The sequence below is a fragment of the Cavia porcellus genome, unplaced genomic scaffold, assembly GCF_034190915.1.
Source record: "Cavia porcellus strain 051 isolate PalLab524CR breed Dunkin Hartley unplaced genomic scaffold, mCavPor4.1 scaffold_26, whole genome shotgun sequence".
Taxonomy (NCBI): domain Eukaryota; kingdom Metazoa; phylum Chordata; class Mammalia; order Rodentia; family Caviidae; genus Cavia; species Cavia porcellus.
In genome coordinates, this window is record NW_026947509.1 from 39794236 (window position 1) to 39819235 (window position 25000).

The following is a 25000-nucleotide window of genomic DNA, read 5'->3' on the forward strand; positions in this document are numbered from 1 at the left end:
TAATGAGAAGTTTATGGATAGAAAGATTAGCTCAATATATTCTACATCTTAAAAGTCCATCATACTCTATCATGTTTAAATTGTAGTTGTAATAACATTTGTTAACAAAGAATATTGAAAAGAAACTTCTTGGAAGGCTTATTAAATAAGTCATTAGAACTAGATGAGAAAAAAAGGGAAAAGTAATTTTTGAAACCTAAATGTTATCATTTGGCACAGTTTTAAGAAATTAAGTTTGAACTTATAATAGTTTGACATTGTCCATTCCCTGTGTTGGGGTAAATTTCTTGCATTCCCAGCATTTGATAATATTTATTTGCTCACATGAACTGCATATGACTTTTATCTCTTTGAATAGTTAGACGTTAGTAGTTAAATACTGTGACTCTATCACCATTGAAGTTTAACAATTAAAATATTGTTATAGTGTTGAGGTTGTGCCAAGAATGTTTTCCAGGAATGAAGTGAACATCTGGAAAATGGTACATATAAAAAGTAAAAAAAAAAAATGTTTTGGACTAATAAGTATCTTCCCTCACTCTACTTCATAGTGAAGTAATATTTTCACAGCAATTAGGCCAAAAATCTTGTACATTTTTGTTTTTGCTGTTGTATCTTCGAAGTAGATAGGGTTTGAATGGATCCATCATAACCTATGAGTCGTTTTAAATTTTTTGTTACCAAACTGGATTATAACACTTACCTCAGCATACCTATTTAGACACTTTTCTTGTAAGGCACACTACCAAGCAGAGACAGGTTCATTCTGATTTCTATCTTTCTGGTTAGATACATGTATCCTTTTCCCCACTCACTCTACGGTCCCCTGCTTTATTTCAACTAGTTCTTAGAAAACATTTTGAAATAATATAAGATATAAACTTGATATCTTAGTAAATGTGTTTTTTAAAAAATGATGGACCAGTGAGTCTCTGGAAAGGGCAGAGTCCTCATATCTGCTATATTTGGTTTACTCTGTACTTTGGTAATGAGTGACTGTTTTCCACTGATCGCATCTTCACAATCATTGATGCATAAGCTAATGTCCAATATGGGGACAAAGGGAAAGTGTCCAGGGGGCAATGATGGAACTATTAGCTTTGTAAAATACAGAAGAACATGACAAGGGCATTCTTGTGGATCCTTTTCATAATTTGGAATTCTGTAACTCATCCTTGAACCAATTATAGAGTTAATTCTTCCTTACTCTCAGGCTTGCTAAAATGAACATTTTTTATTATAATAATACCTTTTTTAATGTAACTTAGAATATTTGACCTTTAGCTTACTAATCAAACTGAGCAAAAGTTTAATAGAATATGATATTATGTAAATCAGGAATCACCAAACTTTTTCTGTAAATTACAAATGCTAAATATTTTAAGTTTTCTAAGCCATATAATCTGTCACAGCTACTCAACTCTGTTGTTATAGCTCTGAAAGAGTGACAAACATTTAGAAATATGTAAATGATCGAATACAGCTGTGTTCCAAGAAAACACTTTGTATAAAACAGGTAGTAGCCTGCTTTGGCCCATGGGCCTTAGTTTACCAAAACCTGCTGTAATTTCCCTTGAGTTCATCTACAAAGTTAATATAAGTTATGTGAAAACAAAAGCAAAAATTCCTCTCCCCAAGCCTCAGCCATGGGCAGGAGGAAAAGGACACAGGACTCATCACACACTTGGCGAAGCTGAACCTATAGGAAGACTTTTGCAGAAGGAAGACTAACTCCAATGGCCTCACATCCTAGGAATAGTCCCCTTTCTTTCTGTGTCTGTCCCTTGGAAAGAGCACGGCAAGCTTCCACTTTAGGAGCCTTTTTTCAAATTCAAGAAGCCTCAACTTGGCTTTTTTGCTCCCTGGTACCTATCTTTTCCCCATCGTCCCTACTCATGGATGCTAGAGACAGACCTCTTCAAGAACTCAGAGGTCTGATCTTTAGAGTAGCCACAGTCAACCCTAGGATGTGGCATTTACCCTAGTCTGGTTCAATGACAGGACTCACTAGACTTTATTCCATGAATTCAAAGGACTTTTACATTTTCACCAAAGATTCTCCAGGGCCCTGTTTCTCCTGCTTTTTCCTAAGAAATTTCTAGTGCTCAGAGATGTCCTGGGTGTTCCTCTCTCTGCATAGTGAGATCAGGACCCCTTCTCCGCAGGAAGGAACTAGCAGAGTTTTCCTAGAAAGAGCTCCAAGATGGGGATATTGCAAGAGTGGCCAGATTAGAATATCTACCTATAGATGCAGAGCCTGGGAGGATCACACATCTGCCAGGATCCAGCACTGCACAGAAGGCACAGGTGTTCATCCCTCATCCCCTTAGTGCTCTCTGTCTTTCTTTGAAGGCCATGATTCTTCCATCTACCTCTTCCACTCTGTGTCGGGAGATGGAAGCAAACATGTCATCCTCCCTGCTGAACAAAAATTTACAGTAAAAGTGAAAATATAAATGAAGTAATATAGTTATGCAATGATGAATAGGTTCACTACAAAACTCAAAAGAAAACTTGAAAGTAAAATAAGAACAGAAATGACTTAACAAGTAGAATAACCTTGTTAGAGAAAATTGCCCCTGCTTCTACACAGGTGTATTTCAGTGGGAGAATCTTCACTTGGTACACTATCTATAGCAATATTTTATATCTAGGCCTTTCTGAGAAAATCGAATTGAGAGTAAAATTGAGAAGAGAAACAAGAAGTGTAAAACTATTGAAATGCATTATCTTAACTCTCTGGGCAAGAGAGAAATGCATGGCACAACATATGTACAGCACCGTTAATCATTTCCAAGTAGAGTATGTGCTTCTATACCTGAGAATGAATGAAATAAAACTTGACTGCCAAGTGACAAATCCACACAGCAATCTGTCAAGGTGCCTCGTCAAGATAGTCCATGAGTAAATATGGTCAGTGCCTCCTAATTTATTGGTTTCCAGTGCTCTGTGGACTAGTACAACTTGGTTACAGATGAGATGGATATTGGTGTTTGAAAGCAAGTGCAGGTGCTCCTCCAAAGCTACATGCTAAGATTGTCCTTGCTGCGATAAAGACAACTTGACAGCAGAAGGAAAAAGACCATGAGGAGCGCACTAAGTGAAATCTTAGGCTTTCTTCCCCTTCCTTCATTCTTCAAATTTGAACATTGTTGGGAGAAAAAGAGAGCTGCTCTCTTAAAGTGTCCTATGGAATTAAAGATGCCTTCCAGACCCATCTCAGCACCTCCCATTCGTGCTTAGTGCTGTGCAGCAAGCAGTCTCCACTCGAGCAACTGAAGAACCAAATTACTAAAAGGAGCAGGAATAAAATATAACCAAGTAGTTCAGAAGACAACTAACGTCTGTACTTCTCTATACGAAAAGATAAGGGATATAACACTGCATTGAAAAATTCCAGGAAATGTTTCAGACAATTTACACATAAAGGTTTGCAAGTTTCTGATTTGTAAAATATGCTGTCTAGTATTCTAATGAATTTCCACTTGTGGATGGGTGATTAAGCATATTTTAGAGATTTTTAAAGACTCTTATGCAACACGTTTAGCTAAATGTGTTAATTTGCTTCAACATATATACTTACTTTTTCTAAAATCTTTCATGATTCCCTGAGTGCAAATGTTTGAACTTAGAATTTTATCCTTTTTAGCGCTGCTTTACATTCATGGACCGAGGATTTGTATTTAGGATAGTTAACAATTACATCAGCATGTTTTCCTCCGGGGAGCTGAAGGTAAGAATCACAGGGCAGGGTAATTATTTGCTAAACTCTGCATTATAAATTAATAAATTGATTTCTGTTTATATCTGCCTAAATATTAGCCTATCCATGTTCTGTATGGAAAATAATATCTAAATCAAGAAGATGCAGCCTTTTAAAAGCTCAATCTACTAAGTCTCCCAAGTCCTTCCTTAATGGAGGCAAGGGAGTGGACAAGAGTATTTGCACTTCATTTCTATTTTCTGTTGGTGGAAAAGGGAGTGTCTCACTTCAGCTGTAATTTCTATAGTCTGGTTTATGCTTGTCTCTCTTAGATTTTGCACTGAAAGTCTTACTTACTTGGGAACGCTTATTCCTGAACACAGTGGGCAACCCATTTGGATTGCTCATACTACCTTATAGAGAATGTGTGTCAGAGAGATTGCAAAGGTAGGCCAGAGCAATAGTTCTCCAAGTGTGGTTCTTAGGCCAATGAATAGAATCACAGGGGCCAGTATATCTGTCTTAATGAGACTTTCAGGCGATTCCCAGGCATTCTCAAGTTGAAAGACCACAGAGATGTGGTGTGGAATGTCCTGGAGAAAATGAGGGCTAGAAATAAGCAGATCAAGAGTATTATATCAGGTGTATCTGTGGGCTGCAAACAACAGAATCTGACTCCAACTCAAGCAAAAGGGAGTTTTTGGAAGGATATTGGGAGTAAATAGCATTGAAGAAACAGCTGTAGAAGCAGGCTTTGAAAAGAGAAGGCCCAGTCCCTTTACAGAGCACAGGTATGAGCACAAATGAGGGACCATCTGGCCAGGGTGGTAGTGGGGAGGGGGCTGCTGCTAATGCTGCTACAAAATTAATCAGCTAGAGCCATCTTTTTCATCTCAATAATCAGCTTCAGGTTGAAATTCCATAAAGGAAGCAGGGAATAGATTTGTGTTGGGTCTTATACCTGCCTTATAAGGAAGAAAACCAAGGGCTCCTGAATTTAAAAATTCCCCATTAAAATTTCCATTGAGAAAAGGCAATTCCCCAAGAGGAAATTATCTACGTTGGAGAAGAACAATAGATTTTAAAAACCCAAAACTAAATAGTCATAATTCTAAACTTTTAGGTCATGCTTAGGAGCTTAAACATTGTTCTGGAATGGAGAATTATGCTTGGTTATGTGTCATTTGATTTTGAAAATCCAATTCCCTAAACTTTTCTTGAAAGAATGTTCTCTACATGTGCTTCTATTGTACATGACATCTGTATTCATTTAGATATTTAGATATATCTGTATTCATTTAGATATAACTGCAGTAGACCTAAATTGTACATTTTTCCAAAGACCAAACAGGTTGTTCTCAGTGAAGGATAATTAACATAAATAATTACATTCCTATTGACTTCACTGTACAAAAGTATGATCAAATGCTGTCCTTATTTGCAAAGGCAAGATTTTAAATTATTAATGTTGCCACAAATCATAATTCTAAAATATCAGAGAATGTGGGAAATCTTTTATTTTGTGGGCTGATATTAGTGGATATAGTAATGACAGTTTAAGTCTTAAAGAATGATTATTTAACATGTATCAGAGGAAATCTAGGGCAATTATAAATGTGCCAATTGTTCCTACTGGTGTGATTCTTCACAATACATGTGTCAGAGGCCTCACAGACATGTCCAAACTTTATTACTTCCACATTTAGATCTTACTGAAAAGACAGACCTTTCAGTTAGGCAGTAAATAAAAAGCCATTAAATAACATACGCTCAGCAGCAGAGTGACATAGAGAGTTTAGGTCTAATTTTAGATGATCTGCCCCAGATCTTGCCTTCTGCTTGTAGAATTTGTTTTATGATTTGAGTCAGTTTTTGAAGGAGTTCTGTACATGTGATACAGCAAGACTTTCCTCACATATATCATCCCACGTTATGATGTAAGCTTAGAGAAGCTACAAACAGCAAGCAGGATCTTAGCTCATGGAAGCCAATTGTAGGTAACAAATGAGACCATTTCCTGAGGAGGCTCTGAGCAGTCTTCAAAGACAGAGCCCACTGCAGAGGGAACAGAACCTTTCGCATGTGAAAGTAGCTTAGTCATCACATGAAAGTAACTACTTCTTTTAGGGATGAGGTTCAAGTGGAGATGTTTTGTTTGTATTCATTACCTTTATTGATGTATAAATAGTAGTCATTCAGTTTGCCTCTTTTTCAGACCTTATGCCAGTATAAATTTGATTTTATTCAAGAAGTGTGTCAATATGAGCACTTTATTCCTTTGTGTCTCCCCATAAGATCATCAAAAATTCCAGGTAACACACATTTCCATGTTTTGCTTAGTTTCTCTCAACTGAATATTCATTCTTTGCCTTTTTTTTTTATACTGTTTTCCTCTTTCCTCAGTCATGGTTTTATCTGAAATTGTAGCACAGGTGTCAGAGCCAGGTAATCTGGAGAAAATGTGAAAGAAGTTGTTGGCATGATGAGTACAACCCTATATTTCTTCATTTTTATCCTTTTCGCTTCATTAAAGAGAAAGTCAACAAAATTCTAAGCTGAAATTGTTTATATATACACATACATATATATATAATAGTTAAGATAGGTATACTACTAATTGTTATTAGTTCATTGAAAAGAATGATTTGTGCTTATATTGTTTGATCCATGTTTCATGCCTATAACTTGTAATCTGACACCTACTTTGAAGACAGTATGCAATGTATTAACCATCGTTACCCTCCTACTATCTTGTTTTGAAATTTTGTACCATTATTTTTAATAGTTTTTTTCTCTCTAAAAATTAAAAAAACATTAAAAAGGTACAAGGCAAAAAAACAAACCCAAAACAGAATTTTATCCTAGAAACATACTGCCTTACACTTTACTAATTCCAAAAGACAGTTTTATATACATTTCTAGATATAAAAATTACAGGAAGAAAAAGTTACACTTTTGAGTATGGTTTCATTTAGGATTGTCACTCAATACATGTAATTTTGTTAAAGCAAGTTATCCTGAACAAGTTGTACAAGGAAAAAAACCCTTACATTGCAAGGAAGGGAGAGATGGAGGGAAGTAAGAAAAGAGAAGGAAAGGGAAGGGAAAGGGGAGGAGAAGGTGGAGAGGGGAGGCGAAGCGGAGGAAGAGGGAAGGCAAACATAAACATCTGGCACCCTCACTTAAACCAAAGAGAAGACGAGGTTGTATGTAGAGGTGAGAACAGAGCTTCATATTTTGTTTGCTATACTTACTAGCGCAGAAATAGTCTACAGGTTATTTTCGTGTATTACTTTTGTAAATTAAAAAACAGGAAAGTCATGATAGAGGATGAGCATTACTCATTTAGACATCAGAAAGTAATCAAACAACAAGAAAAAGAAAATATTGAAACAACTTAGGAACTTGAAATGCTTCTAAGCAATGTGTAAACTATGCAGAAGGCATGATTTTCGTATTCATTAAAGCAGAAGTTAAGATGATATAGAACCTTTTGTAACTGTTATAGCTTATACTAATTTTTAGAAGGAAAATTACATTATGAAATCTATAAACATTTTGGCACTTTAATCTTAAATACAACTTATGTATATTATCTCATTGTTTTCTGATATATAAAGCACATTCCAAACAAAAAGAGACAAATATGATATATTGTACTATAACAATTTCTGACTTTTTGTGGTTCTGATTTGAATTTGTTTTCTAAATTAGTGTGAGGTCATTATTGGTCAGCTAAGCTGGTTCAGATATTCAACAGGGCAAACTCTTATCAGTCATTTTGCTTCCAGTAGCTATGAATGAATAGTTCAGGAAAAGGTCTAATGCATCTTTTTGAATGTTGGATACCCTAAACATTGAGTATATAAATATGTTTCACAGCAGGCATATTTTTGTTAGAAAAATATGTGCATATATTCAGGGCTAATAATTAAAATGTTTCCCTTCGTGACATTCTTTTTTAGGGAAACAACCACCCTAAGATATTCTTGAAAGATGGGAATGTTGAGATTTATTTATAATTTAAAGAATATATTTTAATTTTCCAATATAAATAATACATAGCTAATGAGTATGTGTGTATGTCTAAGTATACATGTATCTAATCATTTTGTTTATTTATATTAAATCTAGATCCTTTGACACCTTCAGAATCAATTCAAGAGTTACATGCCTCAGGTAAATAAAATTTATATTGTAATACAGATATTACAACTTAACAGCTTTCATGTAGTAGTTAAGAGCCATGTCTGTAATATGTAAACTATTCAAAAGGGTAACTGAACTTTTATTTTGCCACAGGTAATGTAATGATTCTCTGACTTCAATTATTTCATAATTTACTAACAATAATTTTTTATAAATTCTCAAAGCATCTGAAGTTTTCTTAGTGTATGCCATAAATAGACTTCCCATATAAAGTGCATATTTTCAGTATGACTACTCGGGGTTGTTGAATCTGTGTCCTCACATATGCTATCTGAGCTTCTGAGCTATTTCTGTGCTCTTTTGGTTAACTTTATTTTTATATAGGATCATTCTAAGTTGCCCAGACTGACTTCAAACTCGTGATCCCACTGAATGTATCTCCCAGGACGCTGTGATTAAAGGCATGCACCCCACCTCCTATTTTTATAAGCAACTTTATATTATATTATACCATATTTTATTATTAGCTATAGTTACCATGCTATACATTTAATCTCCAGCATGTGTTCATCTTATAGTTAAAAGTTTATGCCTTTTAACCAAAATTTCTGAGCCCCTTCTTCATTTACTAGCCCCTGCCAATTGCTTTTCTACTCTCTGCTTCTCTGAATTTACCTATTTTTAGATTCTACATATATATGATATCTTGCAGTATTTTTATTTCCATATTTGGCCTGTTTCATTTAGCATTAGTGTTCCCTATGAATAATATTATGTTGTATTTTATTTGTCCATTCATTTATGAAGGGGCACATAGGTTTGTTTTCATATATTGATCATTATGAATAATGTTCCAATAAATACGAGGGTGAAGATACTTCTTCAAGATACTGATTTCGTTTCAAAAAAGCTAAAGAAAACAAGTGCCAATGAGGAGGTGTGGAGAAAAAGGAGCCCTTGCACACTGCTGATGGCCATAAGAGTTAGGATAGCCATTATGGGAAGCAGAGTGGAGGTTCCTCAGAAAATTAAAAACAGAACTGTCATAAGACCTAGCAATTCCACTACTGGATACCTATCCAGAGGGTTTAAAATCAGCATGTCATAGAGACACACATTCCCATGTTTATCACAACACTATTCTGAACAGCCAAGACATGGGAACAGCTTAGGGTGGCACATGGATAACGCAAATGAAATGCTATTCGGCCATAAAACATGAAATTTTGCCATTTGTAGCAACTTAGCTGGAACTGGAGATCATTATGATGACTAAAATAAGCCAGACAGGGACCACATGAGTGAAATCATGTGAAACATAAAAGTATAAAAAAATTGATCTCATAGAATTTGCAAGTAGAAAATGGACCAAGAGATGGAGGGGGGGTAGGAAGGGAGGGGAAGAGGTCATACAAAGAATTAAGATGTGTTCTATACATGTACCAACTCCCGCAAGGGAGTTGGAACGTATTCACTATGTACTACAGCAATGTACTACTGAAAACAAAAATTATGAAAAAGAAGTTAAAAATGAGGTAGCGATGACCAAAGGAACACACATCAAACAATTCTGAATAAATCCATTATTACTGGAAATTATAATATCTTTTTCCATTATTCCAGCTGCATGTTTTGTAGCCCCTGTAGCCAAAGGGCGCCCTGTCTCTTCTCTCGCATCGCTTCCTCACAGCCTCCCTGATAAAGCAGCCTGTCCTGATTTTACCTCTACTGCTGAATTCCTAGTTCCTGCAAATCCAGTCATTACACCGTCTCTGTCCTGTTTCCTCTTCTGTATCATGTAGCTCTCTCTTCTCTCCCTACTCTCGAATTCATTTATATCCTGCATCCATCTTATTAAGTAAGTAAAACACAAGTCTAAGGAGGTCACTGGCCTCAAAACCCTTAGTGTTTTAACCTTTCCTACAGAAATGTAAATGATTGCAGGACATAAATTACAGTAGAGGAATTTGTATTCAAGTTTTTCCATCATCTAACTCCATCCTACCCCTGAAGCCTCAATTCTTCCCACTCCTCTTTGGGTGGCTGTGCTTACTGACCCCCAATTTCCTGTCCTATACCCACTGCGTCCATCTGCTCCCTCAGATATTTGTACACCCAAGTCTTAAGCATCTTTACAGGCCCAGCTCAGCATATCCTTTCCTATAACACTTCCCATCTCCTACAGACAGAATATGTGGTTTCAACACCTATAATATTGTAAAAGTGCCATTTTTTGGAGCAATTGGCCGTTTGTATCTGCTTTTGTTTCTGTACACAGAACGTTCCCCTCTCTTACTTAATGTTCCCAGAGGATACAGGGTTCATGTTTAGGAATATTGTTTTACTGAACCCCGCCTAGTGGTGGAAGGAATTAAAAACAGTTGCCTTACTGTTTATAAAATGACTTTTCTTGCCAATAACATGATATCTTTTGTTTCCTCTCAAAGATATGCCTGAATATTCTGTCACAAATGAATTTTGTCGCAAACATTTCTTAATCGGAATTTTGCTCCGAGAAGTTGGCTTTGCCCTGCAGGAAGATCAAGATATCAGGCACTTAGCTTTAGCCGTCCTAAAAAATCTAATGGCTAAGCATTCATTTGATGATCGATACAGAGAAGCAGTAAGTGTCCTTCCTTTCTTCCCTCCCTAGGCTCTATTTAATGGCTCTCTGCATTAAATGCATATCAAACCTACAAGCCTATTGCTTTTACATGATTCTTTCTTTGGCCACTATTTTACCTAGAGAAAGCAAGCCCAGATAGCGAGTTTATACATGCCCCTGTATGGCATGCTTCTGGACAATATGCCAAGGATTTACCTGAAGGACCTGTATCCTTTTACAGTCAATACATCTAATCAGGTAAGTTTGCATAACATTTCAAATTTCTTTCTTAACAATGAATTTATCTGTTTATATTTACGCACTGCATAGCCATTTCTTCCCACCTGTGAGTAAATTAAGAACAAATATTTCCTGTGAGACATGTTAATATCATTGTTTCTAGATTGATCACTGTAGGCTTCTACTTGCTCTCTCTTTTTAGCGTTGTATTTTCGTACTCCCTCATTGTCTGCAATCCCCAATTCCAATTTTTAGAGCTCCTGTGTTGTCTTCATGGCCCTACCCTTAGTGTATGTCTTTCCCTCATCAACGTCTGCGTTGGCTTTATACCCCCGTGGTATCAGTGTGGACAAGTGCCTTTTTGGTAGTCAGGGCTCAAAGGTAGACTGCTATAATCATTCCTTCTCTGAGCCACCATGCTGACTGCACAGCAACCTACATAAGACCCATTGCTTGTGTCACATCCTTGATGATTTGCTTGCCACTAAGTCCACTAATAATGGAAAACATAACCATCCAGGAGTTTGGGCCAGGCCCCTGAAAATTTTTTGGTAGAGTACCTCATTCAATTCCCAGCAGTATGAATTACTATCTGACTCTTGTTAAGTGACCCAGCCTCTTTAAGCTTCTGTTTTATTATTTATAAAATATGATAAAGTATCCATATCACAAAATCCTTATGAGGGTAAACCATATGACAGAAAACATTTATCGTGTATCTGGCATGTAAGAACAATTTGCATGGCATATAACAACTATTTATAATGTAGTCCCTAGTGATAGGAACATGTATAAGCTAACCCAGCATAATTCTTATAATCTATATTGTACCTATAACTGTATTAGTAATTATCTCCATCACTTATTCCATATCTCAAAGATTATTCCTACTACACTATTAAAAATCATATAAGAAATTCAGATTGTGACTAAGAGTATGGTTTTGACTATATGCACTTTCATTGCCTACTCTGGCAGAAAATTTTTGCTGGAATATAAAAGATCAAATGAAATGTCATCTGACTAAAAATGTAATGAAGAAGGCATATGGGGGTTGACAATTTGAAATATTCTGCTTGCCATAAATCTCTTCAACACTTTAAACACAGGGGTCTAGAGATGACCTGAGCACCAATGGAGGATTTCAAATCCAGACATCTATGAAACATGCAACCTCTGTGGATACATCATTTTCTAAAGATGTTTTAAACTCCATAGCAGGTACTTAAAAGCACTTGTGTTTAATATTCATCTGTGTTTACATCGTAGATCATTGTGCTTTTTACCCAATCCATAATTCATATGCATAATATATCTGGCAAAGTCTGTTGCATCAATACAACCAGACTTTTTACATATTTCTTTGAATGCCATCCAGTGATTGCACTTGTACTAAGTGTCCATCTTTGCTTGGCTTAAGGAGCAATCTGCTCAGATGTTATCAAATTACTTCATTGTAGAAAAAGCCTTTAAGTTTTTATTGCATGCAGCCTTTTAAAATATAATAGCTTTTCAGCTTTAAAGATTATTTTTATGAACTATTTTTGATATGGCATTTTAATTTCTCATAAACTGTCAAAAGTTGAAAATGTCTTCCCTAAAATTATCTTTATGGACTTTTACTAAGACATTTTTTAAAAGGCACTTTAAGAGATCAAAAGAACACACTTACTTTGTTTGTTTCCCTTGTTTCCTATGTCCTTAAAGGTCACTGTAATAACCCTAGAAATGTCACATATCTTTAATGCCGATCCTGGACTCTATTTTGAGACACTTTCACAACACAATAACCACTTCAACAATCATAGTCATCTTTTTTGGGTTCATCATTTTAGCTTTTTCTTTTCTGTACCCATGCATCTCATTGTCATACGTGTGCTGTGGCTTGTGTTTGCAGCATTTTCATCAATAGCTATTTCTACAGTAAACCATGCTGATTCCAGAGCATCGTTAGCAAGTATTGATTCCAATCCAAGTACCAATGAGAAGAGCAGTGAGAAGACTGACAACTGTGAAAAGGTACAGTTCACTCCCAAATGGATGGCTTATCAGGATTGCAAGCCAGAAAACTCTCATTTGAACTGTCTTTGTTGGTTCTTTAATTCCTAGATCCCAAGACCTTTGTCTTTGATTGGGTCAACTCTTCGATTTGACAAGTTAGATCAAGCAGAAACCAGGAGTCTCCTAATGTGCTTTCTTCACATTATGAAAACAATTTCAGATGGTAAAGAGAACTCTTGCAAATCACATTAAGAAAAGAAAGAGAGAAAATATTTCATTCCAGAGACTCTCATGCTGTGTGGTGTTTTTTTCTAGAGACTCTGATCGCCTACTGGCAGAGAGCACCCAGTCCTGAGGTGTCTGACTTCTTCAGCATCTTGGAGTAAGCCATAAAATTCATTAGATAACACATTGATCTGAAAGCTTCAAAATAGCCCATGGTCCCATACTTCATTCCAAGAACCTTTATAGTACATTGTTTATCAGTAGTAAAAGTTAAAGAAAATTTAATGTTTTTCTTTCAGTATACTTAGATGAGCAGTTTTGTGTAAGTAAAAGGGTAATAATTAGACTGTGATCTTTTTTCCCTTTCTTTCTAGTGTTTGTCTTCAAAATTTCAGATACCTAGGAAAACGCAATATAATAAGGTAATAATCTTAAATTCCCATAGGTCAATGTAGTGCTTTAAAAAGTGTACTGATATGTGTGAATGCATCAGGTTAGATTTACAAATACATGTCATAAACTGCAAATAAGAATTTTTGAGTTCACATTATATACAGAGGTTTGAAGAGTGCCATGTATCTATATATCTATCTATCTATACATATAGTATGTACAGTCATCATTTTGTCATGAGAGACGAAAGAAAAGTGTACACAATGCCAATTTCTTACTTGCAAAAGAAATTGGAATGTTACTTTTCTCTGTATGATAGAACATCAACTATTTCACTGTCATCACCTGGTCAGTTGTCATCTGTTTTTCTATGTAAATTACAGGTTCTAAACTATCAAAACTTGTTTCCCTTGCAGAAAGATTGCTGCTGCATTTAAATTTGTGCAGTCCACCCAGAACAACGGAACTCTCAAAGGATCCAATCCTTCCTGTCAGACGTCAGGTCTCTTGTCACAATGGTAATGTCGTATTTGCTTGTTATATGAAATTACTCATGTGTATGTGAGTGTGTGTATGCATGCATAGGGAAAAGTGAATAGACAGACACAAGCATAGACAGATATATATGATAGATAGAATAAAATATTTTAAACCAAATGGAGAATTCAAGGAACTGTACTTACCTGAATAAATTTCGTAAGTACTTTCTTTTCTGCCCCACCAGCTTTAAAAACAAGAATTCAGAACTATGCCTCATTTATGTGCACTTAGAGTACAATGCTACAATACAATGCTTGAATCGAATGAGTGCTAATGAAAATTTCAATTTAACTGAACCTGAGAAGTACACATAATTTAAGTGCCTCATTTAATTCTTGCTAATCTCCTAGTGGCAAAACAAATTTTGTGAACGTGTCTGCCTATTCTTAATTATACTGCTTTTGGAAATTTTCTTAAAGCTGAAATTTTTTTTAAAGCTCAAAACAGGAAGCATGAATGGTTCTATCAGCATTAGGTTTCCTAGTCATTGACTTGATTTTCCATGTGTAAATGACCTGAAGTCATCTTCATTAGCCTCCCCAATGGGAAACATTTGCCCCAAAATTCCACCTTAAAGTTCCTCTGAGTCTAATAAATACGAATTGTTTGCTTCAATTTTCTCTGGTTTGATTTATTTTCCTCATAGGTATTAGAATAATACATAAGATAAATATTTTAGAAAGAGTTTTAGAGGAAAATATAAAAGTGGTATATAGTCAATAAATCATAAACTAAAATTTGCCTTCATCTCTGGAGACCTCTTGAAATTGCCTTTGAGTAAATTTTTAAAATGTACTGAGCACTTTTGGAAATGGTGCAGAATAAAGGGCAGTATTGAATTGCTTTCCTTGTTTACTGATAATGGTAATCCACTCAAGGTCAAAGCAGATGTTTGATGGGCTGAATTTTAGGCATCCCTGAAATGAGTAGACAGTGCACCATCTACCCTTCATCTCCTAAAAACTAGGATTTTTTCCATAAGCGCTGACCTGCAGTAGACTCAAACCCTGGGAAAAATGAATCCAGAATGTTCAAGTTCCATAGTTCAGAATTCATTACTTTTTGGAGTTTCAGGAACAAGTCACACTTCATGGGCTACTGAAACCCAACATCAGATTTCCTGTGCTTTGACCCCTCCAATCCCTTTGATTCTGCCCAAACCAAAACTCCATGAAGAATGTGAAAAGAGAAAGCTATAGCATCTTTTTGAAGTTTGACTCTCAAGGGAATCTCCCATTGACTGATTTCCCCCAACAAGTGCTAGTATGAGTGATTTGTATGACAGCAAATATCCCAAGACTCAACAAGTTTTCCTTAGCCAAATCATAAAGGAAGAAACAGAAAGTATTCTATTCCATGAAGGCATTGGTTAATTTCCCCATTGGAAGTGCCTTGAAACATTAAATGAAAGATATTGTCACTGTCCATGGAGATAAACTGGAGGCATAGAGGACCCTCAGATACCTTGGCAACCACATGCCAGTCCCCATGAATGTGACCCAAATTAAAACAAGGACATGACAAACAAAGGTTTAGATCAGATTGTGTATCTTTGCCCTTTAAGAATGGTTTAATGTATCCAAGCTTTATAATATTATACTTTTTAATGCCCAACATTGCACTTACCGGTTGATCTTCCACTAGCCCACTCAACATTCATGATCTCATTTGATTTCATCAAATAATATCAAAAGTATTGACCAAAGTTATTTTAACTGTCAGTTATTCTATACCTTATCCTTCCAAATACTATTTTGGCTTAAATAACATCCCCCCAAAGCATTTAAAAGTCACTTTTATCATAATGCTTATAGTGAATTCTTAAAAAAAACTGTTCAAATTAATTTTTTTAAGTTTAACTCATTCTAAGATATGTTTGTGTAATACATTATGATCACACTCTTCATGGGAATTTGTACATGTACGTAACACATCTTTATTCTTTTTTCATCTTCCCTACCACTTCTTGGTCAAATTGAATGTTTTAAGGAACATTTGGATACAGAATCCCAAATAACATAAACCACTTTTCTCATTGAATTTTCAGGATGCACACTACTTCTGGTCACGAAGGGCATAAGCAGCACAGATCACAAACTTTACCCATAATCCGAGGCAAAAATGCACTTTCTAACCCCAAACTCTTACAGATGCTCGACAATACCATGACCAGTAAGTAAACCAGAAAATCATAGGAACAAGATAATTCTCAGTTGTTTTCTAAATATGTATAGTATAGGGCGTAAAATGTGTTCAGTAAATGCAAGAAACGTTGTGCCAGCAAAACCAGTTTTGGTTTTTTTTTTAATTTTATTTAAAGAGAGAAAGAAAAGAAAATTAAAGAAAAAATAGAAAAAAACCAATATAAAGGAGAATACAGAATTTTAAAAAGATTAACATCATAAAATCACTAGTTGATACATTACTTATTGTCTTAAAAATAGTTGTTAAAGTTACAAAATCAAAGCATAAAATGTGGCTGGACGCTCAAAGATTGGCAGTGTAAACTTATGTGTTCAATGATCTGACAGAAATTTAGCATTATGAACATCGATCTTACACATTATACATACCGTTATATGCTTTAGAGCACTTTCCTTCACTTTAACTTTTACAATATCTATTAGACTTTTACATCTACTATACTTTTGGATACCATTATTTTACCAGTTATTATTATTTTTTACACTAGAGAGACGATGGATATTTACAAATGAGAGTCTTGTTTATTTCACTAATGATATTCTCAATTTGCCTCCATTTACCAGTAAAGGCCTCAAGATCATCCTTTTTAATAGCTGGATAACATTCCATTGTGTAAAAGTACCACAATTTTTTTTTTTTATCCACTCTGTAGTTGATTGGCATTTCGGTTGTTTCCAAGATTTAGCTTTCACAAACTGTGCTGCTATGAACATAGGTGCACATATATCACTGTGCCATGACCTTTTCAGTTGTTCTGGGATAATACCAAGGAGGGGAATAGCCAGGCAGAATGGAACTTCCAATCCTAGTTTTTTGAGGAATCTCCATACTGATTTCCATAGTAAAAAGCACTGTTTTAAGATTTGTTGCAGACCTAGAAATGGTTCTTTTGGAAGAAATCACCAACAAATGGTGAAAAAGATGTAGTGTCCTTATGGGAAAGGTGAGAGAAAGATAAAATTCACAGTAGAATATGCCCACCATGACCTCCCTGGAAACAAGTGATTTTTGATACTGTGAGGATTATAAAGCATCTCTTAAACAGATTGTTACTGTTTGATTCTAGAAGAGAACAGTGTTGCCCATGCCCTGTGAACACTAAGCATAATATCTGGAATCTAGAGATGCATGTATTCTTGCTTGTGAATGAGGGAAAACTGAACCCAGTATTTTATGGCAAATATTAGCAATTATGATCATATGACCCCACTATTCCTTGTCTGAAGGTTTAATATACAAATATATTTGAATCTTTCTGAAGGGGGCTGTTTGTGTCCACTGCCTACTGAGATCTTCACTTGATCTAGCCAAGAAGTATAAAGGTTAAGTGAAACTGATTACAAAAAATAATATGATCTTATTGGTGACAAAATTAATGGAAACGAACTAAAAATAATGAAGCCCCAAAGCTGACTTACACAAAGGGCAGACACATGAAAGACTGCTTAGTATTTTGTAATTTACTCAATAAAGAAATTAAACAAAAGCACTTTGATTTAATAAATTATCAACCAAAAATATCAGCAAACACCAGATATACTGGAATAGAAGAAAATCCTCTGTGAAGTACAATAAAAAATAGTCTAGACACTTATGTATTGTTTTATTTTGCTTTTTGTAGGCAATTCCAATGAAATAGACATCGTACATCATGTGGATACAGAGGCCAATATAGCAACAGAGGTTTGCCTCACTATTCTAGACCTGTTATCACTCTTCTCTCAGGTTCACCAGGTGAATATGATCATAATGTTTTCTACAGAATGGTAAGAGGAGAGGTCAAAAATTTACGTGAACTCTAGGACATATTTTAAATTGCTTGATAAATCAGCTTACACATCAATGAAAAACATATTAACGATGAGATTCTGATTTATCACAGTAGATCATTGCTTAATATGCCAACATTTGTGTTTCACTATTGTCAAGGTGTCTTCCTAAATTCTCTCATTTTGATGTTGGGCAAACTGCATAAGCTGAAAATGTGACTACAGTTTTTCAACAGAAAAAGGAAAGACAAATGATTCTATGAGTTAAATTTAGAACTAGATACAAAGAAACTGATTTATTAATTTTGAATATCTTTTGTCTGATTATCTGCCAATTGTATATCTTTGATGAAGTGATACCACTCCTACCTATTAAAATTGTTCAATTTAAAGACACTGATCAGACCCAGTAAACCCAATCAGCTGGGGAGTGTCAGTGTGCTATATGGGGCATGCTGAGGGTAAACCCAGGAGAACTCCACCCAGTTGAGGAGCCTTACTGCGCTGACAAAGCCTGGATAAGCCCTGCCTAGCAAACCTAGCTAGCCAGGGTGCCTCATTGAGCCACATAAGGTCAGGGAAAGGCCCACCTAGAAACCCCCACTCAGCCAAGGAGACCTGCTCCAGTATGGACAGCTATCACCAACTCAGTAAGCAACTGGGGCTTTGCATCTGACTGTCCCAGGGCAGTACAGAAAATTACAAAACAAAAGAGCAAAATGCAGTCTCATACCTACAGCCCATAACAAAGAAGTCCAGGAGACATGGATGTAGAAGAAAATGTAAGTCACACACCTGTAATTTCTGAAATGATAGTAACTAACGTAAAGAAACAACTCTTTGAAGCTGAAAAGGAAACCAGATAAAAAATATTCTGCCAGGTAAAACAAGAAATGGTAAAGATAATAAAAGAAGTGCTGAGCACATCTAAAGAAGACATAGTTTAAACAAAAACAGCATCATTGGAATATGAAGGAAACTTCAAATGAACAATGCTGGAAAGAATTAGGATGAATGCAACAGATTCAAAGAGATATCCAGGAAATCAAAAATTCCATCAAACACTGGCAAAACCACTTGAACAAATGTGAAGAAAGATTTTCAGAACTTGAAGACAAGATTGCAGTTATTGATCAGAAAAGGAAAGATCTTTTAAAAATAACAAAGAACTAGGACATAACAATTCAACAGTTATGAGGCAAAGAAAAGCAATATAAATTTGATGGGTTTAAATGAAAGATGTCAACACAAATGAAATTAAAAGACTATTAACAGAAGTGATAGCAGAAAATTTCCCAAGCATCGGAAAAGAAACTGACTTACAGATAAGCAAAACATATAGAGCTCCAATTAGCCATGACCAAAATAAATCTACACCCTGACATATGATAATCAAGACCCCAGAAATCCAGCATAAGAACAAAATATTAAAAGCTGTTGGAGAAAAGAAACAGATCACCTATAAAGGAAAGCCCATTAGAATCATAGCAGACTTTTCAGCACAATCAGATAAAGAAGAACATGGAGTAAACTATTTCAAGTCCTGAAAGAAAACTTCCAACTCAAATTGATGGACCTTGCAAAACTATCTTTCAAAACTGATGGAGAAATAAGATACTTCTAGAACAAAGAATAACTGAAGAACTTCGTAACCAACAAACAACCCTACAAAGAGTACTAAAAGATGTTCTAGATAGGCATAAAAATAACTACAACTTCAAGAACAACTACAGAAAAAAACACGAAGTTGGGCAAACAAACAGAGGAGAAACATAATGAACTAACAGCATAAAGGCAAAATGACAGAAATAAGGCAGTATATATATCAGTTATAACCACTAATATAAATGGCCTCAATTCACCAATTAAACAGACCGGGAGAGTGGATCAGAAACAAAATCTAACCATACATGATGCATACAAGAAACCCATCTAACCCAAAAGGAAACTCAGAGGCTCAAAGTCAAAGGATGGAAAACAATACATCATGCAACAGGAATCAAAAAAAAAAAAAAAAAAAAAAGCAAGGGTAGCTATGCTGTTTGCAGATAATGTGAACTTCAAACCAAGAATGATCAAAAGAGATAAAGAAGGTCAGTACATAATGGCTAAGGAAAAACTTCAAGGGGAGGAGATAACAATGTTACACACACACATATATATATGTGTGTGTGTGTGTGTGTAACATATATGTATATTAAAGGAGCATCCAGCTATATAAGATAAATATTAATAAACATGAAAAATCAAATAAGCAATAATACAGTTATATCAGGAGACCTTAACACCCCATTATCACTAAGATACAGATCAAGTAGACAAACATTAGCAAAGAAATAACATAACTGAATTGAACTTTTGAACAAGTGAACTTAGTAGTTATGTACAGAATATTTCACCCAAGAACATCAGAATACACATTCTACTCAGCCATACATAGGGCATTCTTTAAAATAGAACATATTCTAGCCCATAGAACATGCTTAAGTAAATGCAAAAGAATAGAAATTATCTCATGCATATTATCTGACCATAATGCCATAAAACTAGAAATTAATAACAAAAGAAACCACAAAAACCCATAAACACATGGAAATTAAACATAGCGTCCTAAATAATTATGGTTGAAGAAATTAAACAATAAGTTAACAAAAATGCAAATTACAACTTCCTGGAACCTGTGTGACACAATGAAAGCGGTCATCAGAGGGAAATTGATCGCAGAGAATTCTCATATAAGGAAAACAGAATGAACACAAATAAGCAACAATAAGATACACCTCAGACATCTAGAAAAAGAAGAACAAGGGAAGCCCAAAGCCAAAAGAAAGCAGGAAATTATGAAGATCAGCGCAGAAAGTGATACAATTGAGACTATGAAAACAATACAAAGAATTAATGAATCAAAGAGTTGGTTGTTTGAAAGGATAAATAAAGTTGATAAGTGCCTAGCCAACCTTATCAAAAAACTCAGATTCATGCACCAAGGAATGAAAAGGGTGAAATCATCACTGATCCAATGGAAATACAGAAGATCATCAATAAGTACTTCAGAAACCTTTACTCTCATAGGTTAGTTTTGGAGACCACTACAAAGCGGCTCTGAGCAGGATTTAAAATTAACTAATTGGCTTTCTATGTTTACCTGTGAATCTGTCCTGGGCCTGGGCCCCTTGCCTGGCAATGTGAACCTCTGTGAATCACTGGTCCTGGCTGAGGCCTGTAGTGGCCTGTGAGGCCAGAGATACCTCAGAGGGCAAGATAAGGCCACAACTGAGGACACCTTAGCTCCAGCACTAATTAAGTAAATAGAGACTACAACTGCAGGAATCTTACTCCTGCAGATGCACTCCTACCATAAATGTCATCCTAGAGATGAAGCAGTTCTCCTAAATCGTAATTTACTACTTGGAGAAGTCTTTGAAGTGTCTCCCAAGGTTCTGCTCCTTGCCTGCACTTTCCTCAGTTTCCCCTTTGTTTTGGACCTAATAAAAAAGAGTGGTCCAGAAAAGTCTCTGTCTTAGCCCTCAGAGTCTCGAACTCAGCTAAAGGGTTTTGACCCCCTAAAATCATACCATTTGTCTCATTTGATTTAAGCCTTTGCTGTACACTCATTTGGGATATTGGGGACCTAGGTCAGGACACAATAGCTTAGATAACACAGAGGAAATAGATAGATCCCTACAAATGTATCAATTACCAAAGCTGAATCAAGAAGATGTAAACCTGTTGAATAACTGAATTGCAGTTAATGAAATTGAAAATGTAATTAGAACCTTACCAACAAAGAAAACCCAGGGCCTGATAGATTCATTGCTGAATTCTACAAGAAGTTTAAGGAAGACATAATGCCAACACTCCTCAAACTCTTCAGTGAAATTGAAATGGAAGAATTCTCCCTAACTCATTCCTGAAGCAAGTATTACCCTAATACCAAAACCAGCAAAAGACCCAACCAAAAGAGAGCACTACAGGCCAATCTCCCTCATGAACGTAGGTGCAGAAATCCTTAATAAAATACTCGCAAGAAGAAGGCAACAAATCATTAAGAAGATTATACACTATGATCAAGTGGGATACATCCCAGGAATGCAGGAATGGTTCAACATATACAAATTAATAAATGAAATACACCATATCAACAGAGCCAAAAACAAAAAACACATGCTCATCTCAATAGATTCAGAAAAAGCTTTGATAAAATCCAACACTCTTTCATGGTAAAAACCCTATGAAAGATCAGAATGAATGGTCTTTACCTCAACCTGATAAAAGCTGTGCATGATAAACTAACAGCCAACATTGTATTAAAGGACAAAAACAGAAAGCTTTCATTCTAAAATCAGGAACAGGACAAGGATGTCCATTATTATCACTCCTATTCAATATAATTCTGGAAACATTAGCTAGAGCAATTAGACAAGAGGAAAATAAAAGAAATAAGCACAGGTAAATAAGTTAAATTATCATTGTTTGAAGATGATATGATACTTTACATAGAAGACACCAAAAATTCCACTGAAAGAATCCTAGGTCTAATAACCAAATTCAGTAATGTAGCTGGATACAAAATCAACACTCAAAAATCAATAGTGTTCCTATACACAAACAACAAATTCAACAAGAGAGAAATACAGGAAGCCATACCCTTCACAATAGCACCCAAAGAAAGAAATACTTAGGAGTCAGTCTAACAAAGGAAGTAAAAGATCTATACATTGAAAATTACAATGTTCCTTGAGTATAGAAATCAAAGAGGATTTCAGAAAATGGAAAGACATTCCTTTCTCATGGATAGGAAGAACAAACATTGTGAAAATGGCCATTCTCCCAAAATTATGATACAGATTGAATGCAATTCCAATCAAAATACCAGGATTACCTTATAGATCTAGAGAAATCATTCCTAAAATTCATCTGGAACCAGAAGATACCTAGAATAGCAAAGGCAATCCTAGGCAACAAAGACAAGGCAGGAGGAATCACAAGCCCTGACTTGAAATTATACTACAAAGCTACTACGATAAAATCAGCATTATACTGACATAAAAAAGATCAATGGAATAGATTACAAGATCCAGCCTCAACAAAAACACACCAAGCCACTTTATCTTAGACAAAGGGACCAAACATATTTATTGGAAGAAAAACAGCCTCTTTAATAAGTGATGCTGGAAAAACTGGCTCTCCATATGCCCACAACTAAAACTAGACCCATATCTATCACCATGCACTAAACTAAAGTCAAAATGTATCAAAGATCTAAATATTAGAACAGAAACACTAAATCTGCTGGAAGACAAAGTAGGTAAAAATCTTGAAGACATGGAGTAGGCAGAACAAAAATCAAACCCCATGGGAAATACTCCCCAGAATCAACAACTGGATCTTGTCTTATTAAAAAGTTTTTGTATGTCAAAGTAATCTCCAACAGAGTGAAAAGAAAACCTACAAATGGGCAAAAACAGCCAAATGTCCCTCAGATGAAGGACTTGTATAAATGTATAAAAATTTAAAAATACGAGGCCCCCAAAATTAAACAATCGAATCCAAAAATGGGCATCTGAGATGAATATACATTTCTCAGATGAAGAAATACAAAAAGAAAATAAACATATGAAAAAATGTTCAGCATCATTGCTTATTCAAGAATTGCAAATTAAAATAATACTGAGATTCCATCTTACTCCAGAAAGAATGACCCAGATCAAGGAATCAACTAATAATAATTGCTGGAGGGCCTGTGTCCAAAAAGGAAACTTGCTCCACTGTTGGTGCGAACGTTGACTGATACAGACATGGTGGAAATCTGTGTGGAGTTTCCTCAAAAAATGAGAATTAGAATTCCCTTTATACCAGCCATTTCACTTCTGGGCATATTCCCAGAAGAACTGAAAACATCACCCCACAGTGATATATTGCACCCATGTTTATAGCAGCACAATTTGTAATAGCCAGATCTTGGAAACAACTCAAATACCCATCAACCAAGGAACTGATTTTAAAAAAGATGTTGTGTTTTTATACAATGGAGTACTACTCTGCTATAAAGAAGGATTGAATTGAGGTTTTTATAGGTAGGTAGATGCGATTTGAGATCATACTCTTAAGTGAAATAAGTCAAACCCAATGTGTAAATACCATACTGTCTCCCTAGTGTAAGAAAATGAAAGTGAAAATAAGATCCAAAAATCTACAATACACATTTTGAAAGGGTAAGAAACTGTTCAAAGAGGAAAAAATAAGTGGGATAGGGGAAAGGAGGAAAAAAAGGAAAAGATATAAATTTGTACATATTTGTATATACATATATATGTATATGTAAGATAGCTAAGATGTTTATACTACTAATTCTATTAGTTCTTGGAAAAAACAGTTAATACCCATTATTTTTGCATGTCTATATCTGGTAATCTAAGCAACTCTTTCGAAGATAACAATATGCAATATAACAACCATTGTTCAATCCTATCATCTTGTTTTGAAAGTGTATATTGTTATTGTTTTGAGGTTTTTTTGTAGTTACTTGTTTTGTGTTTTTTCTCTTTAAAATTTAAAAGTTAAATAAATAAATTAAAAGATTGATCATCCCAAGTTTTAACAATGATGCAGATAAATTGTACTCATGCTAGGGTTGCAAACAGTAAAGACTTTTACTACTGTGAGTAAATACTGACCCTCAAGAAATAAAAACACATGCCTGCACAAAGCTCTGTACACAGACATGTACCTCAGATTTATTTTCAACAGCAAAAATGAAAAAAAGTCATTCCCATGTACACTGACAAGTAGAGGGATTACAAAAGTGTGTGCTTTATGTATAGAGTACTATTTAGCTGTAAAAAGCAATAAATTACTGATACAGACTAAAACATGCATTAAGTCAAAAAAGGGAAAAAACAGAAGAACACGATACTATTGCTGTATTACTTAATTTGTATAAAGGTTTAAAAATGCCTGAGAAAGAGTAAGAAGGAATTACCAAAAAGATGATCCTGATTACAGTATGGTTTCAAAGATCTATATGAATATTGAATTTATGAAAATACACACTTAGAATTTGTACAATTTATTGGATGCCACCTACTTCAGTAAAGATATTTTAAAAACATTTGCACTTCAACCAAATGAGCTACAGACTCAGGCGAGCACAATCAAGACTAAACCAGG

The 25000-nt window shown here is 35.2% G+C and overlaps 1 protein-coding gene across 17 annotated transcripts in view; it reads left to right on the top strand.

Moving 5' to 3' along the window:
- Dock10 (dedicator of cytokinesis 10) overlaps positions 1–25000 on the top strand; it is a 266509-nt gene that overhangs the window by 212828 nt on the left and 28681 nt on the right. For 16 of the 17 annotated variants that reach the window (XR_010043486.1, XM_063237241.1, XM_063237245.1 and 13 more), the window contains 13 exons: positions 3650–3733; positions 5919–6015; positions 7838–7882; positions 10300–10475; positions 10599–10715; positions 11807–11918; positions 12595–12716; positions 12807–12921; positions 13014–13080; positions 13298–13345; positions 13733–13834; positions 15904–16028; positions 17683–17795. Coding sequence is in view for 16 of the 17 variants with exons in the window: in XM_063237241.1 (XP_063093311.1) it covers positions 3650–3733; positions 5919–6015; positions 7838–7882; positions 10300–10475; positions 10599–10715; positions 11807–11918; positions 12595–12716; positions 12807–12921; positions 13014–13080; positions 13298–13345; positions 13733–13834; positions 15904–16028; positions 17683–17795 (1323 nt within the window). In the remaining variant the exon portion in view is untranslated. The remainder of the gene's footprint in view (positions 1–3649; positions 3734–5918; positions 6016–7837; positions 7883–10299; positions 10476–10598; positions 10716–11806; positions 11919–12594; positions 12717–12806; positions 12922–13013; positions 13081–13297; positions 13346–13732; positions 13835–15903; positions 16029–17682; positions 17796–25000) is intronic. The other variant, XM_063237240.1, reaches the window with a different exon arrangement.